General features: G+C 45.7%; 1 protein-coding gene across 1 annotated transcript in view; it reads right to left on the bottom strand.

The window, feature by feature from the left end:
• TEX2 (testis expressed 2) overlaps positions 1-24,598 on the bottom strand; it is a 47,904-nt gene extending 23,306 nt beyond the window's left edge. Inside the window, exons 1-5 of the mRNA XM_006833583.1 lie at positions 24,404-24,598; positions 22,889-23,222; positions 18,200-18,447; positions 8,305-8,451; positions 4,165-4,264 (exon numbers count right to left, since the gene is read on the bottom strand). Coding sequence (XP_006833646.1) covers positions 4,165-4,264; positions 8,305-8,451; positions 18,200-18,447; positions 22,889-23,222; positions 24,404-24,598 — 1,024 coding nt within the window. The remainder of the gene's footprint in view (positions 1-4,164; positions 4,265-8,304; positions 8,452-18,199; positions 18,448-22,888; positions 23,223-24,403) is intronic.
• Between the last annotated feature and the right edge of the window lie 1,202 nt (positions 24,599-25,800).

Here is a 25,800-nt window from a genome sequence, read left to right on the forward strand (position 1 = left end):
AAGTTTTCTTTGCTTTCAGCAAGCAGGTTGTATTATCTGCACATTGCAGGTTGTAAATGAATCTTTCTCAAATCCTGATGCCATGTTCTTCCTCATATACTCCAGTTTCTCAGATCATTTACTCAACATACAGACTGGATAAATATGGTGAAAGAATACAATCTTGGCACACAAGATTTTAAACCATTCAGTGTCCCCTTGCTCTGTTCGAACGACTGCCTTTTGGTCTGTGTACAGGTTACTTATGAGCACAGTTAAGTGTTCTGGAATACCCATTCTTCGCAATGTTATCCATAGCTTGTCATGACCCACAGTTGAAAGCCTTTGCACAGTCAGTAAAGCACAGGTAAACATTTTTTTGCCAAGATCCATCTGAGGTCAGCAATAATATCCCTTGTTCCATGTCCTTGTCTGAATCGAGCTTGAACCTTCCACACTTCCCTCTAGATGTACTGTCGCTGCCATTTTTGAATTATCTTTAGCAAAAATTTACTAGTATGTGATATTAATAATAATGTCTAATTTCCACATTTCTTTTTGTGTCTCCTCTTTTTGAAATGGGCACAAATACAGATCTCTTCCAATCAGCTGTCTTCCAAATGTCTTGGCATAGATGAGTGAATGAACCTCTAGTACCAAATCAGTTTCTTGAAAGATTTCAATTTGTATTCCATCAATTCCCAGGCTTTGTTCTTTGCCAATCCCTGCAATGAACCTTGGACTTCTTCCTTCAGGATCATTGGTTCTTGATCATTTGCTGCCTCTTGGAAAGTCTGAACATGGACCAGTTCTTTTTGGTCAGTGACTCTGTATAATCTTTCCATCTTCTTTTGATGCTTTCTGCATCATCCAATAGCTTGCCCATGTTGCTGTAAAGTGGCGTCAAATCATTTCTGACTCATAGCGACCCTATCAGGGTTCCAAGGAACAGCTGGTAGGTTTTGAACTGTTGGCTGGCCTTCCAATGCTTATCCCACAATGCCACACCATGACTCCATCTTATCCCACAATGCCACACCAGAACTCCATCTTATCCCACAATGCCACACCAGGACTCCATCTTGCCCATGGACTCCTTCAATACTGCAAGTTGAGGCTTGAATTTTTTCTTCAGTTCTTTCAGCTTGAGAAATGCTAAGGGTTTTCTTCCCTTTTTGTTTTCTAACTCCAGTTCTTTGCGCATTCCATTATAATATTTTACTTTGTCTTCTTGAGCTGCCCTGTGAAGCTCTCTATTCAGTTCTTTTACCTCCTCATTTCTTCCATTTGCTTTACTATCTCTACAGTGAAAAGCAAGTTTCAGAGACTCTTCTGACATCCATTTTGGTCTTTTATGTCTTTCTTGTCTTCTATTAATGGTATTTTGCTTTCTTGACGTCATTTATAACTCTTCTGGTCCTCAGCCATTTGTGTCTAATGCATCAAATCTGTTCTTGAGATGATCTCTAGATTCAGGTAGTATATGTTCAAGGTCATATTTTGGCTCTCCTGGACTTGTTATAATTTTCTTCAGCTTCAGCTGAACTTGCATATGAGCAATTGATGGTCTATTCCTGGCTTTGTTTTGACTGATGATATGGAGCTTTTCTACCATCTTTTCCCACAGATGTAGTCAATTTGATTTGCCAAGAGGGTTTGCAAAATTAGCAATCTCCAGCATTGTTTCTATCACCAAGGCCATGTTTTCCAACTACTGAGCCTTCCTCTTTGTTTCCAACCTTTGCATTTCAATCACCAGTAATTATCAATACAGTATGAACAATTTCAGACTGAAGCAAGCTGGTAGAATTCTTCAATTTCATCACCACTGGCTTTAGTGGTTGGTGTGCAAATACGAATAATAGTGGTATTAACCGGTCTTCCTTGTAGGTGTATGGATATTATCCTATCACAGACAGCACTGTACTTCAAGATACATCTTGAAATGTTCTTTTTGATGTGACACGATTCTTCTGCAATTTGTCATTCCCAGCATAGCAAACCACATGACTGTCAGATTCAAAATGGCCAATACTAGTCCATTTCAGCTCACTAAGGCGTAAGATATTGATCTTTATGGGTTCTATTTCACGTCTAACAACTTTCAATTTTCCTAGATTCAAACTTTGTACATTCCATGTTCCAATCATTAATTGTTGTTTACAGCTGTTTCTCCTCATTTTGAGTTGTGTCCCACCAGCAAAAGAAGGTCCTGAAAGCTTTAGCCCATCGGCGACATCATGGTCAAATCTACTTTGAGAAGGCAGCATTTTCCCAGTGGTATTTTCAGTGTCTTGCAACCTAAGGGGCTCATTTTCCAGCACTCTGCCTGACACTGTTCCATTGCTATTCATGAGGTTTTCAGTGGTTAACGCTTCAGAAGTGGTAGTCTGCCTCTTTCCTAGTCTGTAAGTTTAGCTGAAACCTGTCTACCATGGGAGACCCTGATGGTATTTAAAATGCCAGTGGCAAAGTTTTCAACATCACAACAACACGCAAGCCACCAAAGTACGACAAACTGACAGATGAGTGGTGGCTGACAAGAGGAGGCACAAGTACTGTGTGAGGAATGTGTTTTAAAAATCAAACCTGAGAATTTTCCTCTAGCAAAGAGCCTTACTGTTAAAATACTGCCTTAGAATATATGCCTTCAAACACTGTGTATCTACTAGGAGTGGCAAGGAACACAAAAGGTCAAGGTGTGGCTGAGGTCAAGAAAGATGTGAATCCCTAAGGTAAGAGGCAGCTCCTGGTGATGTGTCAGGGCAGAGGACCACGAGAGGGGCCAGCAGACCACTCCCTCCACCCTGGCAAGGGTTGTGGCCACCAAGCTAGGTGCTTTCTGATGCACAGGAGCCCTACAGGACAACGTGGAACTGCTCCACAGGGAGTCTAAGGCTGCAAGTCTTTACAGAAGCAGACTGCCATCATTCTCCCGTGTAACAGCTGGTGGGTTTGAACTGCCGATGTTTCAGTTAGCAGTGGTTACATGTGCCACCAGGACTCCTCCTAGAGTAGGCCCTGTTTCTAAATCACACAAAAGCTCAAGCCCTGTCAGTTGGCGTGTGGGGATCTTCGGGTCAGAGGGGAACCAGGAGGAGACTGAGCCCTGCTCTATTCCCCCCAGCGTAACAGCTCAGAAGAAAAGGTCATTCTAAAGCATGAGCTGAAGAACCTATCCTCAGAGGTCACCTTTTAGCTCAATTACAGAAAGACTATTACCCGTGAGTACAGTGGCTCCACACAATAAGACCATGAACCACAAGGTTTGTGGTTCGAGCCCATCAGCTGCTCTGTGGGAGAAAGACGAGGCTTTTTGCTCCCACAAAGATTTAAAAACCCTATACAGAGTCGCTATGAGTCAGAATCAATTCGACAACACTTAACAACAACATCAACAACTGCACTCCTTTAAAAAATCATTTATATGAGAGTAAATGGTCAACAATTTCTTTAAAACAAAGATGAGAAGGTAAGGGGGCAGGGAGACTAGGTTAGCCAAACTAGAATAACCAGTGAGAATGTCCTTGCACTGTAACCACTGTGACAAAGAAAGTCAACCAGTGCCACTCAACAATTTGTGTAGAAACTGTTGAATGGGAACCTAAACTGCTGTGTAAACCTTTACCAAAAACACAACCAAGTATTATTAAAGATAACTCAATGAAAGACACGCAACGTGAAATATCAGAAACGCACAGTCAAGTGGACTGTGACTCACAGCGACCCTGCAGGACAGAGTCCAACTGCCCCACAGGGTTCCCACGGCTGTCATCTCTGCAGAAGCTGACTGACACAGTTCACTCCCATGGAGTGACAGGTGGCTTTCAGCCGTGGACCTTTTGGTTTGTAGTTAAGTAGTTAACTACTCACTACCAGGGCGCCTTCCACATGAAAGTTGTTGTTAAGTGCCATCGAGTCAGTTTTCCAATCCATAGCTACCCTGTAGAGGGTTTCTGAGGAGCTTCTGGTGAGCTTGAACCGCCGATCTTGCAGTTCAAACGGCTTTGCAGTCTGGCACATTAACCCACAGCGCCACACCAGGACTCCTCCACATGAAAGAGATGGTTTAAAATACTCTCCAACCCCTTCCCAACATAGAGCCTAGGTACTGAACCCAGAGTGATGCAGATACCTTAACATTCATATACATGGGCAGTCCCTCTGTAGTTAAGCAAGAGTTACCTTGGTGATCAACATAAGGCTTGAAGGCCTGAAGGATTTTTGGCACAGCCACCCCCATGTCAAGTTCCGTCAGAGTCAGCTCATTCATAAAGTAGGGGAGCTGGAGAAGAAAATAAACAGTGGGTGAGCTGCATTATTAACCTGGCAAAAATGCTAAGGTCAGTTACAATTCAACTTGGAGGCTTTGGGGTGGGGGAGGTGGATACATCACTTACTTAACAAAAATATACCGAGTATACCATGTATTGAAGACAGCACTGTGAACAAGTCAGACAGGTCCCATGCTCTCGTGGGGTTTATATAGAAACCGATAAAGAAGTAGACAAATGAACAATGTAGAGTTTCCGGGAGTGACTAGTGCTACAAAGAGTCTAGGGCGTGGGTGGGAAGGCTTCTCTGTGGACCACATGATGGGTTTGAACCACCAACGTTGCAATTAGTACCTGACTTTTCACCTGCTGTGGCCATTAGGGCGCCTCCAAATCTGCCAGTTTTATTCTAAAAGAAGTAGCCTGAGAGTACTGGAATCATGCTTAGAAATTTCTGCTTCCCCTCAAAATTACAGAATGAATTCATGCATATTTCCTCCTACTGGATTTGTATATGCAGATGCAGTTTTGTTTGCTTAAATCTTTGATCCACTCAGAATTTTAGCATAAGATGTAAAGTAGGGATTCAACTTACTTGCCCCCTTCCCACAAATGGCTAATTGGTGATCCCAAGCTATTACTGAGTAAGCAACCCTTTCCCTGTTAACATGTGGCTCCATCTTCAACTGCAAGACTCCCAACTAGACTGGAGTCATATTGAACTCTCTGCTTTCTGCCTTTATTGCCGCTGTTTTTAAATCGGGCAAGTCCCTCTCCTCCTTTGCTTTTCCCTCACCAAGTATTTTCCAGTTAAACATTAGAATGATTTTGTAGTAATTTAGAATCAAGTTGTTTTGTTTTGAAATCAAGTTGTTTGCTGAATAATTCCCATAAATCAGGGCAGCATTCAGTCAGGCATGGATTTAACACTTCAGCTCTCTCCCTGCAAAAATGTAGAACCTTTGAGAATTCACCAGAGAACATCATCTCTGTATTTTTTGGAGGAATAAGGGTAGCGTGAAGAGATTACTTTAAAGAGGTTGTGATGTCTGTGAAGGGCAAACTACGAGCAGGGCAGTGTTCAGTTACAAATGGTCAATGTTGTCAGCGGTGACGGGCTTCCCATTCAGCCTACAAAACGCTCCAAGGCCAAAAATGCAACCAAAATCCTGTACTCGTGTCACATTCCTTTATCTCTGTCATTGTCTGTCTACCACCCAGTGTTCCGGAGCATGCCAGGTTAGAGCCGGCTGATGGCTGGCCAGCAACGTCACCAGTGCCTACAGTGTTTCTATGGGAACACGAGTCCCACACTGAGCCATGGGCGTGATTGCAGAGACAGCAGGAACTAAGTGTCCCTCCTCTTGTCCTGGCCCAGGCCCTCTCTCCTCCCCTCCCCATTCTGTACCTTGACAATAACAGTAAGTCTCTATAGAGGAGGGCATAGGAGACTGGACCTAAGAGGAATGAGGGGCTGAAAGAAACTGAGAAAGATGGGGTGGGCTGGGGAAGGAGGGGAGCAGCTGGGCCAGGGTTTCCTACCATCTCTCTAAACTCTACCCCCAACACACACCCCCCTCCTGGCTCAGATTCCTGCCTGGGTCTTGGTACCAGGCTCCGGAGCAATCAATCTCCTTCTGAGCCGGCAAGGGAGAAGCATGGAAAGATTACTGCTCCTCTTGTTCTTTTCAACCAGAAACGCCTTTCCTAATACCAAAAGGGCACCTCAGTGCACAGGAACCAACTGCATGCTCTTTATCCTCCTGAGTAAACCCAACGGGGGACGAGTGATGCAGGCGTCGTCGGGGGCCTGCAATGAGAACAGCATACGCTGATGTAGACACAAGGGGCCCAAGAGGGCCCTGCGGCGGCAAACTGGCAGCTGGCTCAGGTCGAGAGTGTATTTACTGCTGGGCACCAATTCAGCTTGTTTTAAACCCATCACTGGGTGCCCGATAGCACAGAAGGCTGCTCTCTTCCACAACATGAATCTTTAGCACATGCCAAGGGGACAGTCTGGGACTGCAGGGCTAGGTTGGCAGACTCCTTCCAGGGACACCATGAGGTGGGGGAGTTCTATGTCACAGGTCACAGCTCCTCCAGGCCCTACTCTGTCCTCCTGCTGGCTCTGCACTGCCTGCCAATCAATGTCCACTTATGACTGGGCTCAAGGTACAGCTCCTCCCCGGGGCAGCTGGGTGGTGGCAGGTTCAGAATTCAAGGGGAACAATAGCCTGTTGCCTTCCTGTCTAGCCTCCTAGGACAGCAGCTCAGGTAGGGGTGGGGGGCATGGAGATGCACTGAGGTTGACCCCCTGAAACTGCTGATGCCGCTGGATCGCTTCCCCATTCTAATCTCAGTTCTTCTGTCCTCAGAAAACCCAAGGAGGCCTAAGTGTCTGAAGTGCAAAAGCCTACAGCACCAACAGAGGGAGAAGTCGACAGACTTCCCTTCCACTTCTTTTGGAATGAGGAAGCCCACCATCCTCCATTAAGATACTCCACAGACTTCTAACTCAAGAAAAGGAGAGTGGAATACCCCCTCTTCAAGTTCACTGTGGAAGGTGTACAACAGGGAGGGCAGCATCCTGTCTGGAAGTCCAGCATGCCCTGTTTCCGTCTCATGCTGCCAGGAGCCCACAGCCCTCCCGCTCACAGGAATAAGGCTGGTGGCAACACAGTGTTTGCTTTAGCCTGGGAGCTCAATGTTTCGGTCACAAAAAGTTTTGTGAGCTCTAGGTTGGGTGCTGGGACTCCTGGTGTGGCACTGCAGAAAAGCACTGGGCTTCGAATCACAAGGTCGGCAGTTCAAACTCACCAGCTGTTGCTTGGAAACCCTGTACAGGGTCGCTATGAGTCGGAACTGACTCAAAGGCACTTAACAACAAGAAGGTCGGGTGCTGAACGCTCCACTCCCAAGACAGAGGATCACCGGGCTTCCCCTCTATAGCTCAACCCACCTTAAATTAACAGACAGACAGACTGCCAGTAGTCCAGAGAGCCCTCCCAAGCCCCTGCACTGAATCCAGCTCCCCAAGTTCAGAAGGCAGTGACTCTTCTTCATCAAGGGTTGGATTATACCGGGAGCAGCCAGCAGCCAGCACTTGCTAGAGCATACCTAAGCCAGAAAAGACTGCTTTACTAAGCAGATGACAGAAACCGAACTTGAAGCTCCTTCTGGCCCACTTTTTCCTCCTTGTATAATTTTACCTCAGCTCAGAGTTTACTAACCTGGAGTCTCTAAAAGTGGGGACAAAATTTTGTACCCACATGCATTTTTTTAGGGAGAGGACTAGGAGGCTTCTGCCTCTCAATGATGTCTATGACCAAAAAGGTTCACAACCACCAACCTCGGCTAATGACCACGGGAGCCCTCAATCTAGACTTGGGACCAAAGTTATTGTGCCCTGGCTGGCTCTTCACTGGGTCAAAAACGTAAGTAAGCTAAGGAAGGAAGCTTGGTTGGCAAATGAGTCATTTAGAGACAATTTCAAGAAATTTAAGTACTTAATGCAGCTTAAACTCACTTCCAAGTGGGCCGGGATCAGCACTAGGGTGGGGTCTTCCGTGAAGAGTGAGCTCAAAATAAAGTACCATCAGGCCAAAAGTAAAGGTCAAACAGAAAGAAACTTCGAGCATGATGTGAACTTTCCCAGCTTTGGGAGGAGCAGGACTTGGGAAAGAGGCTAAGTAGTCAGTCTTCACCGGGCAGCTGAGTGGGCTCTGGACTCAACATTTCAGAATGTTACTCATTTAAAGAGAACAGAATTACGCAGACACTGTGGCTACAAAAGCTCACGTTTTTGCAAACCAAACTCTGGCTTATCGTCTAGAGAACATAACCGAGAGGGCAACCTGAGGAAATGGTCAGCAGCTACAGTTCATTCTGCCACTGAGGTCACAGACCAGACTTGGGTTTTGGTAGGAACTTACTACCCTCATATGTCGTATGCTTTAAACCAAGTTATCTTCCACTTAGGGCATAATGATGCAAAAAATCCAGAAACTAAGAAATGCTATGAACCAGAAACCCCTCATGTAGAATACAATACCTTTATTTTGCTGAGCTTCATCTGGATTTTCTTAGACACCAGATCAGACCAATATTTCTCTCCTAAGAAGTCCCAAAATGTTCTTCCAAGCAAGGCATTTACCCAGGCTTCCTGCTCTTCCTCCTCACAGGGCAGAGACTCTGGCAACTGGCAAAAGAAAGGGGGCCCAAATTCATTAGAAAGCAACTGGTTTTCAGTTTCAAGTCACCCAAGGTCCCACCCTACATGGGGAGATGAGGAGATTATGTGAGCTGTACTTCTTCCATGAAGGGCAAGTCTCACATTACCTTGGGGAATAGAGAAATGGAGAAACAAAAGGCACCATTGCGGCTGTCTTTCGCCACCCATCTTCCTACGAACTGGGTAAGCAGTTCGGACAGTTACCCCAGCCAAGTCACCGGGGACCAAAGCATGGCATCAACATTCGGAATCTACAACACATGTGATCACGTGCCTCACCTAGGCAGGCCCGTTTCTCAATGGCCAGTACTCTCATCCAGTCCAACCCTTGTGAGATCAGGGTTTGGGCGATGGAGGCATGAGGCAGGAGCTTAAAAAAACTCTGATGTCCAGGTCCCCTCCCTAAAGCCCGACTTACAAGGGTGAGAATCAAGGCTCTGAACAAGAGAGCCCCACACACTTCCACAGCTGTTCTCCCAGATCTCAGTCCCCACCTCCATTGGAGAGTTCCATCTGAAATATCTGCCACAACCATTGCGTGAGGTGGGAGAAGAGCAAGTTTCCGAGGCTAATTCTAGACCCTGTCTGGAAGCACCAGGGAGGGATGGGGGAGGAAGGGAAAAGCGGCGGCAGCAGCCACAGTGGGTGTTGTGAGGCTGCGTGGTCCATGGGGGTGATGCGCTGAGAGCACAGCTGTGATTGTTGTTGTCCATGCTACCACGGGCCAGGCCCTCTCAGAGACTTTCTCATGCCGCCTATTTACTCACCACAAAACCCTAGACAGGTTCTCTCTGCCTTCCATTGCTTGGAAGATGAAACAGAACCAGACCCATTTGGGGACCTGCCTGAAGCACCGAGTTAAGATGTGTAGCCTGACTTCTCTCCTGCTCTGAAACTGGCCTCTGGCATGGCAGACATTTCTCTGCGCTGAGGTCTTTAACTAGATAATGGAGGTAAGTGGGCCACCGAGTCCATTCCAACTCATAGCAACCCTGTACAGGGTTTCCAAGGTTATAAGTCTTTATGGGAGCTGAGAGAGCCTCATCTTTCTCCTGGGGAGTACTTGGCGGACTCGAACTGCTGACCATATGGTAAGCACTCCAATGCATACTCCACTATGCTACCTGGGTTCTGTAATTAAATGACAGCCTTACAGAAACAAAAGCCTTAGAAAGCAAAGATCAAAAGAACTAGAAGCAGAAATCTATGGAAGGCTCACCATTTTCTCTCCCTCTAACGTTTGTACAAAGGATCCCATCCTGCTCTTGCAGGCTGCACACACACACATGCACACACGCACAAGTCAAGGCCTTCATCTCCATGCTCCTTAGGGTGCACTCACACCAGTATTACCTGTTCTGGGCAGCCATGACTGGGCCCAGTCACTGAGGCTGGGTGCATAGGTCAGTGGCATGGTTTAGAAGTTACCTGGTGTTCATGCATTTCATATTTGTAGGTCTGAGTACCTGGTGGTAACCCACAGGTCTATGGTATGTCCTAAGTGTGAATTTCTAGACGTTTGGAGTTCTGAGTTCTGCCCCAGGTGAACCAAGTGCTGAGCTTGTCTGTGAGCCTCGTGGCTTTTTCAGTACCAGCTGCCTGCTAGTCTCCTCAGGGCTTGTGGCATCTCTCTCTTCGGAAGTCTGGGGGTTCACTTACATGTTTTCATTCTATTTTAATGGCTGCATAGTATTTCTCTGTGCTTTTCTGGGGCTGCAATGCCTTAGAGTCCTGATGCGGAGCTGTGGGTTAATGCACCAGACTGCAAAGCCGTTTGAACTGCAAGGTTGTCAGTTCAAGCTCACCAGATGCTCCTTGGAAACCCTATACAGGGTCGCTCTGGGTTGGAACCAACTAGATGGCACCAAACAACAAAAATGTCTTTAGATATTAACTAGACCCTGGATGGAGGAGCAGAAGTCAGACAACACACTGCACATGTTTTGTGAATCACTCTTCTCTCTGCCGGATCATCTCCACTACTGTGTTTCAGTCATACCCAGTTATGTAGACAGACTTCAGAATAAACACATGGATCTAAGGACAATGTCTCCTGGCCATTCAGAAAGTGCCAAGTTGCTGCCTCCAGGGCACACTTACCTTGTTTAGATTGTGGTTACCTAAGAGAATAGGTTATCCTTTTCCTTCTCAAGTGGGAGCTGTAGTTAAGTGCACTGTTGTTGTTATTAGATGCCATCAAGTAGGTACCAACTCATAGCGACCCTATGCACAAGAGAACAAAACACTGCCTGATCCTGGGCCAACCTCACAATCGTTGCTACACCGGAGCCTATCGCTGTTGCCACTTTGTCAATCCATTTCATTGGGGGGGGTCTTCCTCTTTCTCCGACCCTCGACTTTACCAAACATGGTATCTTTCTCCAGTGACTGGTCCCTCGTCATAATATGTCTGAAGTATAAGAGATAAAGTCTGGCCATCCTGGCCTCCAAGGAGCACTCTGGCTGCACTTCTTCCAATACAGATTTGTTTGTTCTTTTGGCAGTCCATGGCACTTTCAATATTCTCCCCCAACACCATAACTCAAATGCACCAGTTCTTCCATGGTCTTCCTTTATCATTGTCCAACTTTCGCATGCATATGAGGTTACTGAAAATACCATGGATTGGGTTAGGTATACCTTAGTCCTCAAACTGACAGCTTTGCTCTTTAACGCTTCTAAGAGGTCTGGTGCAGCAGATTTACCTAATGCAATACATTGTTTGATTTTTTTGACTGCTGCTTCCATGAGTGTTGATGGTTGATTTGAACAAAATCATTTGAGCAAAATGAAGTCCTTGACAACTTGAAACTTTTCTCCATTGATACAGATGTTGTTTATTGGTCCAGTGGTGAGGATTCTTATTTTCTTTACATTGAGATGCAAATCATACAGGAAGGCTGTGGTCTTTGATCTTCATCAATATTTTAAGTCCTCCTCACTTACAGCAAGCAAGGTTGTATTTTCTGCATATTGCAGGTTGCTAATGAACCTTTCTCCAATCCTGATGCCACATTTTTCTTCATATAATCCAGCTTCTTGGATTATTTGCTCAGCATACAGATTGAATAAATATGGTGAAAGAATACAACCCTGGTGCACACTTTTCCTAATTTTAAGCCATTCAGAGTTCCCTTGTTCTGTTTAAACAAATGCCTCTTGGTCTATGTATGGGATTCCTCATGAGCACAATTAAATATTCTGGAATACTCAAACTTTGCAATGCTGTCCATAGCTTGTCATGATCCACACAATCAAAAGCCTTTGTATAGTCAATAAAGTACAGGTACACATCTTCCTGGTAATCTCTGCTTTCAGCCAAGTACCATCTTACATGAGCAATGATAGCCCTCGTTCCACGGCCTCTTCTGAATCCAGCTTGAACCTCTGGAAGTTCTCTGTCAATGTATGATTGCAGCCATTTTTGGATTACCTTTAGTAAAACTTTACTTGGATGGGACATCAATGATATTGTCTGATGATTTCCTGCATTCCATTGGGTCACTTCTCTTTGGAATGGGCACAAATACAGATCTCTTCCAGTCAGTTGTCCTTCCAAATTTCTTGGCATACATAAGTGAGTGCCTCCAGTGCAGCATCAGTTTGTTGAAAGATTTCAATTTGTATTCCATCTATACTCAGTGCCTTGTTCTTTGCCAATGCCTTCATTGCACCTTTGACTTCTTCCTTCAGTATCATTGGCTCTTGATCATATGCTACCTCTTGAAATGGTTGAACATCGACCATTTCTTTTTGGCACAGGGACTCTGTGTATTCCCTTCCATCTTCTTTGTTAAGTGCATAGAGATCCTGTATAGGGTTTCTGAGGAGTGGCTGGTGAACTTGAACCACAGAGCTTATGTTTCAAACCGACCTTGCAGTCTAGCACATTAACCGGAAGTGCCACACCAGGACTTTAAGTAGGAGAGTCTACCCTTTATTAATCTTTCTTTAAACTGTACTTAAGCATAGGAAACAGGCTTTGCACAACATATACTAAGAAAAAAAGATTATTTCACAATTTACATCTAAGTCAGCTGCAAATGATCTGGTAAACAAACTTCTGAAATAACTGACAAGCAGGTTGGTTTTGTTGTGTGTGTGTTTTTCTAACAGTTCATTTTTCCAAAGTAGGCTCATCTCCACAGACTCACTGAGCACATAGAAAAATCTAAGAGCAGCAGAACAGAGACAGTACACCCAAGAAGTTTCATGGATGAAATCTGGACCCAGTAGGCTGCTAAACTCACTTCCAATGCATTTTCTAGACCGTGTAAATATAGTAAGACAAAAAGGATAAAATGTGCATCTATCTCCTAATACTGTCACTGAATGGCAGGAAGTTACGTCACTCTTTCAACTATAGATAGACATTTAGAAACAATAACTTTCCAAAGACTGTTCTTCGCCACCTCCCAAAAAAGTTTGGAGAGTTCAATGGTCTGAAGATGAAGACAGGCCATCCTATCTGAGCAGCTCTTGGGTTATACTTTATTAAAAATTAACCTCCAAGGTAAAGCAGTATGTTGTTGTTGTGTGCCGTCGAGTTGGATCTGACTCATAGCGATCCTGTATAGGGTTTCCGAGGAGTGGTTGGTGAGCTTGAAACACTGACTTTATGGTTCAAATAGAGCTTGCGGTACAGCACATTAACCCACAGTGTCACACCAGGATTCCTGTCTGTGTGTGTGTCTGTTGTGTGCAAGTGTGTGCGTGTGTGTGGTGCCCACTGCTGTGTACAGGTATCGATTTAGCTAATTTTGTGGCGTAAGGTTTTCTGAAACAGATGGCTAAGACCAGCTTTCATTTTTGCTATAAAGAAATCTTAGAGCCTCTGGTCTTAAGATTTGGCCACACAAGGTCCAGAAGGTATATTGGAAAGCCCCTTTCATGTCTGTTTTTCCTGATTAGAAAAACTGTACAAAATCACTGTAGAAAACTCCCACCATCCCACTGCCATCGAGTCGGTTCTGACTCAGAGCAACCGTCTAGGACAGAGAACTGCTCCACAGGGTTCCAGTGCTGTCATCTGTACAGTCCTGGGGCGGCGCTGGAGGATCAGCACTGCAAACTGCAAGGTTGGCGGTTCAAACTCACCAGCCGCTCCTCGGAATCCCTATACAGGGTTGCTATGAGTCAGAGCTGACTCGAAGGCACTTGACAACAACAATCTTTACAGAAGCAAACTGCCAGATCTATGTCCTGGGAGCGGAGGGTGGGTTTGAACTACTGACCTTTCAGTTAGCAGTCCAATGTTCAACCCATTGTATCACTAGAGCCCTTCGTTCAAACCTACTATAAACCCAAACAAAATTGGGCCTTACCAATAGCATTTTGTATTTTTTCTTGTCTTTATAGATTAAGAAAAAATTCATACTCCATACAATTTAATGACTTTTAGTATAACCATCAGAAGTTTAGAAAAACATTTTAACTCAGTAGGAAACCCCACACCCATTAGTAGTCACTCCCCACTTATTCCCCAACTCTTCTCCCATGTCCCCAACCCTCAGCGACCACTAATCTACTTTTTGTGTCTATGGATTTGCCTACTCTAGACATCTCATACAAATGGGATAACACAATACACGGTCTATTAATGTTTTCAAGGGTCACCCATGTTGTAACATATATCAATAACTCGTTTCACTGTATGAATAGATCACATTTTATTTGTCCATTCACCAAATGCATTTGTTAATTAATTAAAAGGATGATCTATGAACCCGTGTAGAGAGATTTCTAGAATATCATGGTTTAAGTGGAGGTGGTGTGTGAGCATATTCATAGCATGCTTTGTCTTTGTTAAGAGTGTTGTTGCTAAGTGCTGTTGAGTCGCTTCCAGCTCAGAGTGACCCTATATAGGGCTTCCAAGAAGTGGTTGGTGTGTTTGAACTGCTGACCTTGGGGTTAACAGTTCAGTGTTGGTCCTACTGCGCCATACCAGGACCCCATTTTTGTAAGGGAGAAGAGAAATAAATACAGAGAGGATAAACAAAACTCTAAGGAGATGTGTTCCCTACAGTGAAAGACAGACTAGGGGTGAGAGATGGGAGGGAAGGGGATGACATGCTTCTGGAATACCTCTTTCTACAGTAGAGACTTTTGGAACTACATATTTTGGGGTGGGAAGTCAACAGAGAAGGGGAAAGGTCCTTATTTACTCAAATCACAAACTTAGTAAGAAATGAAACTGGTAATGAACAATCTTTACCGACATATAAAGGAAAATATGGAAAGCGCTACAAGAACTTTAAGAGCACTGTGGTGCCTCTTATTTTCCTCTCCAGGAATCTACATGTCCTTCAGAAAGCAATAGAATCTTAGCCCACCCTCCTTGAATTTTGGGAGTCTCTCGCGACTGTGTTACTAATAGAATGGCAGGCATGGCACCATGCTACTTACAAGACTAGGACATAAAAGTAATGCAACTTCCACCTAACTCCTTCTCTAGGGACACTTGCTCTTGGAAGCAAGTCAGATGGAGAAGAGCTACAGCCTCCAGCCCGCAGCCTCAGGTGAGCCCCCAGCCAACAGCCAGCTTGTGAGTACACCATCTTGGGACCAGATTCTTCCAAGCTGCGTGGAGCCTTGTCCAAATGGCATATTTGTAGGCAACACAGTGATTGTTACTGTTTTAAGACATGACTTTTGGAGTTGTATGTTATACAGCAATAGTCAACTACAACAAACAGCTACTTTATTCAAGACTATCTCAACTACTAGACCACCATGGGGACCAGGACACGACACAGACATGCTTCAGGCTGGCCAAGTGGACGTGGGAGCCCAGCACAAATGCCCAGTCCTTTGAAGAAGGCAGTTATGTCTGGTTCACACAGAGTGTAGGCTCTCTAATTCCTAGCCTGTGGCAGATTGCTATTGCTGTTGTTAAGTGCCGTGGAGTCGGTTCCGACCCATAGAGACCCTATATAGGGTTTCCAAAGCTGTAAATCTTTACAGGAGCAGAAAGCCTCATCTTTCTCCCATGGAACTGCTGGCAGTTTCGATCTGCTGACCTTGAGGTTAGCAGCCCGATTTATAACCACTACGCTACCAGAGAATCGTTAAATTAAAAGGATGGAGATGGGAAATGGGGGCTCAAGAGAAAGCCAACTAGAAGGGCACATAGGAGTATCAGCCAGCTGACAACTAAGAGGAATTACTGCCAAGCCAGGACTTCAGAGCCCTGCATTACACCAGGACAGAATTTTAATTTTTTGTACTGAAGTCTTTACATTATCCAGGAAAAATGAAATCATCCCTGCCCGCTCAGCAGGGTCAGGAAGTATTATGTGGCTGTAAAAGATTTGCATCTGACTTAGGGAAGAAAAAAAATTTTTTTTTGATGTTTAAAGGGATGAATGCCACGTCCCTAGAAAGATAGTTTATACTAGAGATCTTGCCTCGATGGTAGAGGGGCTGGGTACCAGGAACTCCTTGGGTTGACACAGGCCCAAGTTTACCTGGGTTTTAATGGTAACAATGAGTTCATATAACACACAGTGAGCAAGCAGTGTTCTCAAAGGAGACCCTTTAAACAGAAAAATCCTCTTACTTCTGTTTCTTCTGCCAGTGCACAACCTTCCTGTTGATTTTCCAGAGTCATAACGACCCAGGATTTTCCTCTTTTGTTGTTGTGACTCGATGGCACTTCACAACAACAACAAAGGAAAATCCAGGGTCGCTGTGAGTCAGAATTGACTCAATAACTGTGGGAATGAAAGTCCAAGCCACTGAGAGCCCATAGGGAAGGGAATTTAAGGGCAGGGGTAGGGGAAGGAGAGAGGCTTGCCAACTGGTAAACAAGACAGTTCTAGAACCAACCCCAGCCTAAAGGGGAGTGCTGCTCTCCAGCAGCGAGTAGCTCAGAAGGTGAAGGCATTGACATGGTCCCTCTTGCCCTGGTAAGTTAAAGCAGGTCAAGTGAGCAGTTTAGGGGCCTCTACCACACTGAAGAGAATCACTGGAATGAGTAAAAACTAGCTTCCGGCACAGAGAAAGGCACCGAACGCCTATCATTAGGGGCAGAAACGCCGCTGTCTCTAAGCTGGAGCTCCAGTGACTGAACATGAAAAACAGGCTTCGTGCGTGCTCCACGGTGGAAGCTGTGTCTTAGAACATCGGTGTGGAGGCGTGGAGGCCCCCGGGTAACGCAAAAGTGTAAACCAACCCACTCATGATGACAACCTCCAAGGCCCACTGGCCTCAGAGTCTCTGAGCAGGTTTTAGCGGCTGTGTGGGTAAGTTGTTGAACATCTCTGAGCCTCAGTTTCTCAATCTACAAAGTGCAGAGATATACCATTTGGTTTTTAACACTGCTAGGAAGAGGAAATATTTTAGAGGGCCTAACAATCTGGCATATGGGGGCTTCAAAATGTTCGTGAACAAATCCCATGATCTTTTCACACCATTTTCTTCCAAACTTTTTGACGCCCTTCATAGTATTTATCTTATCATAGATGACTGGAGTCAATGACCGGTAATGAAAAGCACTGATGTAGTTGAGGAGCCTGAAGACTGGAGAATACAGTGGCTATTGGGGAAGTGTATCTCCATTACTAACAAGTCCGTGGAACTGCCCCACAGATCACCTACACTCGCTCAGGCTGAAAATCCAGGAATTCACTGATTCCTCTCAATCTCTCACCCCCCACACCTAAATCCATCAGGAAATCCTGCTGTTTCCATCTTTGAAATATATTTCAACCCTAGGCACTGAGCTCTGGTAGCGTAGTGGTTACGAATTGGGCTGTGAACTGTAAGGTCAGCAGTTCGAAACTACCAGCGGTTCCGCGGGAGAAAGATGAGGCGTTCTGCTCCCGTAAAGATTAACAGCCTCGGAAACCCTGTGCAAGGTCGCTATGAGTCGGAACCGACTCCACGGCACACAACAACAACAACAACAAAGGCACTGAGCAGATGGTAATCTCAGCTCCAGCCCTGACTCCATCCACTCTTTAAGTCCACAGTCAAATCTTCAAGGAGAGCCATTTCTCTTTCAAAACTTAAATCAGATTTAAATCACTCCTTGCTCAAAACCCTCTCTTCCTCCCTCCCAGGGATCTGCTGTAGTCTGCCAACCCCTCCATCCCGCTGCCTTCCTCTCCCTTCCTTCCCTTGCTCACACCGTCCAGTCCCTGCCACTGTCCAGTCCCCACCACCGTCCAGTCCCCGTCATCGCTGCTGTTCCTTGATTGTCCCAACCACATTCCTGCTACAGGGCCTTTCCACCTGCTGGTTCCCACCCCAGCTCCTCCCACCCCCCTCATGGCTCAACTTCCTTCCTTCAGTCCTGTCTCTGCCAGAAGGTCCCCTTCCCAATGAGGCCCTCCCTGACCACTCAACAACTTCTATCCACCCTTTGTTGTTGTTAAGTGCAATCAAATCAGTTCCAACCCATAGCGACCCTGTACAGGGTTTCCAAGGAGCAGCTGATGAGCTTGACCCGCCGACCTTGCAGTTCAAAGGACTTTGCAGTCTGGCGCATTAACCCACAGCGCCCCACCAGGACTCCCTATTTGCCTTTACCCAGTGTTATTTTCATTCTACCACCACTGGATATTTGTTCCTCACTCCCCAAGGGCAGGGCCCTTGTCTGTTCATCACCATGTCCCTGGTGCCTAGAACAGGGCCTGGCACAAAGACCACGCATCCCAAGGAACAAGTATGAAGAGAAGACCAGTGAAGCCATGACCCAGGTAGCCGACGTTACCTTCTTCCCAGCCGTGGGGCTGCTCTCAGCGCTCTGCACGGGGCTCCTCTGGGGGCTTCGGTTTTCTTGGGGGACACACCTGGCCATGTATACACTGTAGTCCAGAAGCATCTTCTGGCGCACACTGCCCACCAGCTCCTTCTGCTTCGGCTGGGACATGATTTCTTCCACGCTGCCTTTGCTGCTGCTGCGGCTGTGGGTCAGATGCCCCGAGGGACTGCTGTGTCTGCTGTGTGTGGGCAAAAGCCCTGGAGAAAGAAAGGCAAGGTGGCCATTAATAGGGAGAAAGAAAGGGAAGGCAACATAGGCGAAGTCAGGACAAACACTACTGGGTGAAGTGAAAAGCTGCTAAAATGCTCTCGTGTGACTGCTTCAAAGCTATTTATAAGGTTACTTCCCATCCTGTGAGATACATCGTTGGCTCTGATGATAGATCATTTTTAGAAAGCTTTCCTTCATCTTCAAGGCAATTCCGAGTAATGGAACAATCGAGTAGAGCTGGATGGTACCTTTCTCTTTTTCCTGGCGATCTTTGACAGTCAAGTGTAGCAATGACACACGAGCGCAGGACCCACGAGTGCCATCCAAGGGCAGAAGGCTACTAAGTGCTCAATCACAGCTCAGAGAAATTCAAACACGCCCTCTTTCCCCCAACAAACTAGTCATTAAGCGCGTCTGGAGGTCAATTCTGCTCTACAAAGAACCAGGTGTAATCTCTGCCCTTGAACTCAAGATACCTTGGCAGATAAATCAGTGTTTTTTTGTTTTTTTTTTTTTGTAGTAAATATCATGACTGAAGCATGACTAGAGGACTTTCAAGATAAAATGAAGGGGAGACTAACTGCCCACAGGGCGGAGACAGACATGCACAGGCAATGACTTGGGGCTGCATCTTGGGGAAATGTTGGCAGTCTGCTGGTCCAGGTGCAGGATGAGCATTTCAGGGAGAGGAACAGCATATGGAGAAAGCCAGGACAGGGCACAGAGACGCCGCGCACATAGGGCGGGTGAGTGAGGATGGAGAGACTGGCTGAGAACAGACTGCAGGATGCCTCACAAGCTCCAGTCAGCAGCACTCGAGGGGTCTACAGCGTGGAAAGTGCCTGATGCAGGCTTATTGTGAGACTGGAGTCCTGATGCAGCACTGTAGGATAAGAACTGGAATGCTAACTACAAGGTCAGTGGTTCAAATCCACCAGCTGCTCCATGGAAACCCTGTACAGGGCCACTATGAGTGGTGAGTGGGACCTGACTCGACAGCACTTAACAACAACTGAAACCAGATGAAGGGAGAGTGGTTGAAAACCAAATTAAAAATCGCTTGATTTTTGAGGCTCCAGGTGTAGGATGTAACATCCCCTGGTCTCATCCAGGGTCCCAGGTTTTCACCAGATGACAGCCAGCCCATGAATAGTGGAGGTTTTATAGAGCACCGCTTTTCCGGCCTTTCATTCTCCACCAGCAAACCGAATGTAGAGCCAGGGAGCTGGGAACAACTTCAGATCAAACTGAACCACTCACGCCTGGGACAAGAGAGGTTGTCCCTCCTCCCCTCAACCAATTTGTTGTTGTGTGCTATCAATTCGGACTCACAGTGACCCTATAGGACAGTAGAACTGCCACACTGTGTCCAAGACTGTATGCCTACAGGAGCAGACCACAGAGACACTGGTGGGTATGAACCACCAACCTTTTGGTTCACACTCAAGTACTTAACTATTGTGCCACCAGGGTTCCTTGGAGTAGAAGGAACCTTGTTCTACGGCTTTCCTGGTATTCACTTCCCGCAGAACAGCCTCTCCATCCTCCCATGGGCCCTGAGTGGGAAAGCAGAGGAGCAGGCGCTGCTTGGGAAACCCATGGACAAAGCTCTTGTTGACGTCAAGAACCTTCCAGTGTAGAGCTCACACTAGAACTCCGCCCAGAGGCCACATGGCCTCCCGCTCTCCCCGGACCCATGAAAGGACCTGCAGCATGGATGGCATCGCCTGACTCCAGGTCTCTGCATCACAACTAGTCTTTTGGCAAGAATGCCTCCTACTCAACTTGGAGAAGAATTCCCCCAGGGAAATCTATGATTTCAATGACAGCACCGCTCAGGGAGAGCTCAGGGTCAGCTCATCCGTCAAGAGGACTTACATCTTCTTAGACTGACAGACTGGTCCGAGCTGTGGAGAATCCACACCAGTCCCACCTACCAGCTGACTACAGGCCACCAAGTCCCAGTCACTGGTTCAGAGATGGTTCTGAAGGACAACAGGGTCCCCAGCAATTTACCTTTGCTCTCAACTCCATCATGCATTTGTGGACTTAGACTTGTCAGGAGTATCAATTCACAGCCTTGAAAGGCAGTCTCAGAAGAGTGTGCTTAGAAAGACAGGAGCGGTGTGAGAGCAGAGACTTGAATGGAGTCCAGGCACTAGGGGTCCTCCCTCCTCTGACTCCTACCATGGAGTACAAGTCTGGGACCCTCTGGCAGGCGTTCCCAAAATACAAGCTCATTTAAAATAATCAAATGCTTCGGTTAAGTCCATAAATAACACGCTGCTGATGAGCTGCTCTTCGTGGGCCCTGCGTAGCTAAGGCGGCATTTCCTGGTAGTCCAACAGCCCCTCTGCAGGCAACCTAGTTCTGCGCTTCAGTGTCAGTGTCTAGACCAGCGCCATCCAAGAGAAACTGATGTTAGCCACAAATGGAGGCCGCATATGTACTGTGAAGCTCCCTAAGTAGCCACATAAAGTATAAAGAAACACATTTCATTTAACCCTGCTGTTGTCATGAAGTGCCATCAAGTCGATCCCGACCCATAGCAACCCTGTATAGGGTTTCCAAGGAGCCGCTGGCGAACTTGAACCACTGACCTTGCAGTTCAAATGACTGTAGTCTGACGCATTAGCCCACAGCGCCACACCAGGACTCCTCATTTAACCCTACATATATTAAGGAGCTCTGGTAGTGTAGTGGTTACAAATTGGGCTGCTATCCTCAGGGTCAGCAGTTTGAAACTACCAGCTGTTCCGCGAGAGAAAGATGAGGCTTTCTGCTCCCATAAAGATTTATAGCCTCAGAAACTCTGTACAGGGTTGCTATGAGTCAGAACTGACTCCACAGCACATTAACAACAACAACAGCAATCTAAAATATTGGAGTTCTGGTGTGGCACTGTGGGTTAATGCGTCAGACCTGCAAAGCCGTTTGAACTGCAAAGTTGGTGGTTCAAGCTTACCAGCTGCTCCTTGGAAACCCTATACAGGATCGCTATGGGTCGGAGTCGACTCAATGGCACTTAACAACAACATCTAAAATATTATCATTTCAACAGGTAATCAAATTTAAAATACTAATGAGGTAATGTACTTTCTTTCTTACTTATTTAGGTACTAAGATTCTGAAATCTGTTGTGCACTGTACACTTAGAGCACATCTCAATTTGGACAGACCAGCTATCAAGTGCTCCACTCGTACATATGGCTGCTGGCTACCATATCGGATGGTGCTCGTTCAGAACTATCAGAAGACCACGGTTGCTTTTGAGGAGTTCTCACTCAGCATCTTGACTTTGAGTGGTCTTGGGTATTTCCAAGTGACGTCTCAGGCCTCAGTTTTGGGGTCAGGATGGAAAGTCAGGGTGCTGACGGCTGACAAAATGACCAGCTGGTAAACGCCCCAGAAGAAGAAACCCATGCCATTTTCCAAAGAAGGAACCAAAGCAAGGAGATGTAGTGTTTGAGGCTTAAGTGACCCCCACAATTCCATAATCCACAAGATCTGTGAGGCAAAATGCCAGAGTGGCTCAATCTTAGTCTTTTCCCTAATCACACCCCCTCGCTGATCCTGTCCTCTGATCTACAATTACTGGTTGCACCATGCTAGCTCATTTTAGCCTTGAAATTTACTCACATCTGACTCACAGATGTTAACAAGCACAGCACCTGAGAGGCAAGAGTGTTGCTGCTTCAATTGTACTATTTTTGTGACCCTTGCAGCTCCTGCCTAGCCAGAGCTGAGCCAAGAACTGCTGCGTGGTGACTGACAGAGTGAGGACACAGAAGGCCAGTCGGCTTGGAGGACCTGTGGGGTGCCAGGAACTCGAACACTCGCTTGAAGTATCTTCCTGACTCATCTGCCTTCTTGTAACTAGGGTTCCCCTCTTGCTTCTTCTCGCAAAGGACTCCACTGTGTAAAAATAAGTACAAACTAGGGGGAGGGAGGAGTGAAAATGATTCATGGGCTAGAGGGCAGACACATGTTAACACGGGTGCCAGGGCAGGCAGTAGAGAACAGGAGGAAGGTCAGCAGAGGAAAGATGAAGGTAGCAGGAGACACAGGGAGGAATGTCAGAGTTAAAGTGAATAGAAGTAAATACTGTTAACTGTTGGTACGTGGAGGGGATTGCAATGAATGAAGCAAAGTTGGTTTGTTGAGTATAAAACTGATGATCTGCTATGCAAACTTCACTCGATTCACAATGAAAAATTAAAAAATAAAGAAGTACAACCCAAATCTGCAAACAGTTCCAACAGTGGTCTAGTGACGTAGTGGCAATCAGCTTGAAATGCAAGATTCATGAGACCGCATCTTAGGTGGCAGGAAGTGATCAATTCAGAGTGGGCTTCCTTCTTTCCTACCTGGGAATTTCCCCTAAAGACCCTAAAATAATACATAAGCATTTGACACAGATGTTAATACCTGGTTTATTTCCAGAGACACCAGGTGGCTTCTTGATCTCCGACTTCAGCTTAGACGCCAGAAGAAATCTCCTAAACCACTCTTCTTTTTCTCGGCCCGTTCGCCCAAAGAGATAGAGTATCTGATCCCGCTGGCCAGATCTTGCTCCCTCCTGAGATGGCTTCTTAGGGTCCTCGCCTGCCAGCTCTCTCTCAGCGGGTGGCTTCTCTTCAGACATCTCCTTATCAGTCTGGGTCTTAGACATAAAGTCATCTTGTCGACCAAGTTCAATACAAATGGGGTACTTTTTATTCCAGATTCTTTTTCGAGCCAAACTTTTAGGTACAAGATAAATCTACAGAGGAACAGGAAAAGATGACTTACACAATAAGTCAAAGATTGCCTACACTGTGTATTAGTGCTATGCACAGCACAAATCTACACTTGGTAGTATTTTTAACTAAAATCATGACTGTGAAATCATTTTACCACCTATCTATAACATGACTATAGAACCCAGAAGAAATTTCTAAAAAGGATTTACTTTTCTTCAAAGTCATTCCAGAAAGTAGATGTTTAATAAGATTTTTTTCAAATGTTACAAATATTTGTATTTTCAAATACCAACTGAGTGGACAGCAATGGACTTAAATAATCCTGGGCCAAACTTCAGTGAAAAAAATAATTCACTAAACTAGATAGGAAGTTCAAGTTTATCAGTCTCAAGTTCAGCATAAATTAATAGGAAAATTATTTTAAATACTTTTGCCATTTTGGGGAAGCTTACCAGATCATTCAGGTGCGTTATAAGAAGAGAGGAAACCTCTAGCTTTGGGGAATACTAAGTAATTTACAGTTCTCACACAAACAAAAAGTGTATAGTACCTTTCTCCAAATGTAGGTTATTTTGCATGTACATAATTTCTCATTTTCACATTTACAGAGCTTTATTAGCGATGAACCCTAGTAATACCACACATAACATTTTGTTTACCTGAAAAACTAACTTTCAGAGTCAGAAGGTTACTTGATGCCCATGCTCATCAAAGTGTGGTGATCCCTGGACCAGCAGCTGGGATATCACCTGGGAGCTCATAAAAATGCATACTCTCAGGCCCCACCCAGAGCTGCTGAATTAGGACTGCATTTTAGAGGAGGACCAGGTGACGCACATGTGAATTAAACATGAAGCCAATTAAAGTTTGAGAAGTGGTGGGGTTAGTGTCCATCCAGTCAGTTCTGGCTCATGGCGACTCCCAAGTGTGCAGAGGAGACCTGCACTCAATAGGATTTTCCAGGTTGTGACCTTTCAGAAGATCACAGGCCTTGCCTCCAAGTGGATGAGTGTGAACTGCCAGCCTTCTGGTTACTAGTCCAGCACTTAGCCATTTGGGTCACTCAAGGACTCTGAGAGGTACTGTATCAATACTTTAAAAAAAAAAAAAAAAAAGTGGGGGGAAAACATAGTAAAGCAACCAAGGTTACAAATGCAGCTTCATTCATCTCAGCTCTGCCTCCAAGGTTACTCCAGCTTACCTTGCTGTCTGAGAGGTCATAGATTTTCTGGCTAATGTAGGTGACCTCTGGCTTCGTTTCATTGTAGCTGGCTCTCCTGGATATGTTTTTATTGGGCTTCGACAGTCTTAAGGTCCCACCCTCAAGCCGAACAAAGACTGAATGTGTCAAAGTTGCATGGTACGTTTCAGGATCATAGCTGTAAATCTCATTCATCCATCCCTGATGGGAAAAAACAAAAACAGTTCCATTAGTAAAATTAGAATAACAGCAAATACAGTCAATGTGAATGTGATGGATGTGCTGTGCGTTATGCAGGACACCCACGCCAAATCTGACTCTGACGCAGGTAACAACATACTACTATAGTGTTCTTCAGTCAGTACCAGGATGACATCCATTATCCTGTATTTACAGGTTCTTTTTACCCCCATAAATCACTGTTCATCTTTATTACTTATTACACATATTTCTCTCCTGTTGTTATTATTGGTAACATAGTGGACTATGAGTCGGGCTGCTAACCACAAGGTCAGCAGTTTGAATCCACCAGCTGCTCCACAGGATAAAGGTGAGGCTTTCTGTGCCAGTGAAGATTGATGGCTCTGAGTGGGAACTGATTCCACCACCGCCACCCATAGGGTTTCCTCGGATGGAATCTTTACTGGAGTGGATTGCCAGGTCTTTCTTACACAGACCAAGTGCCGACCTTTGGCTTAGCAACCAAATGCTTAACCACTGTGCCAGTAGATTTTTGTTTTTGTGGGGTTTTTGTTGCTACTGTTGTTACGTGCAGTCGAGTTGGGTCTGACTCATAGCGACCCTGTACAGGGTTTCCGAGGAGCAGCCGGCGAGCTGGAACCACTGGCCTTACAGTTCAAATGGCAGTTCAAACCAACCTTGCGGTCCAGTGCTTATGCTACAGCGCCACGCCTGGGTTTCTTTTTAGTTCTGTTTGTTTTTTTTAAAAAAGCTGACAAAGCAAATAAGGAAACTGACAGATTGTGCTCCTATAACTAGAGCAAGTCTCTCTGCCTGACCTCCTCTAGGGTGAGTGCTTAACCTGCCTCAGTCCTGGTGTAGCACTGTAAGATAGGCACCGGACTGCTAGTGGCGGTTCAATCCTACCAGCTGCTCCTCAAAAACACCATAGACAAGGTGGTTGTGAGTCGGAACTTGACAGCACTTAACAACAGCACATTTACACTGAACTCACAGCACAACTCGCAGCAGCCACCCCTTCCTTCAGCGCTCCATGACCGTAAGTGGTTACTGACCACACAGGACAGACAGAACTCCCCCACAGGGTTTCCATGGTTGCAGTTTTTATGGCAGCGGACTGCCATGTCTTTCTCCTGCAGAGTGGTTTGAAACTACAACCTTTTGTTAGTAACTGAACCCTTAACCGATGTATTTCT

This window comes from Chrysochloris asiatica, unplaced genomic scaffold, assembly GCF_000296735.1.
Source record: "Chrysochloris asiatica unplaced genomic scaffold, ChrAsi1.0 scaffold00007, whole genome shotgun sequence".
In the NCBI taxonomy this organism is placed as follows: Eukaryota; Metazoa; Chordata; class Mammalia; order Afrosoricida; family Chrysochloridae; genus Chrysochloris; species Chrysochloris asiatica.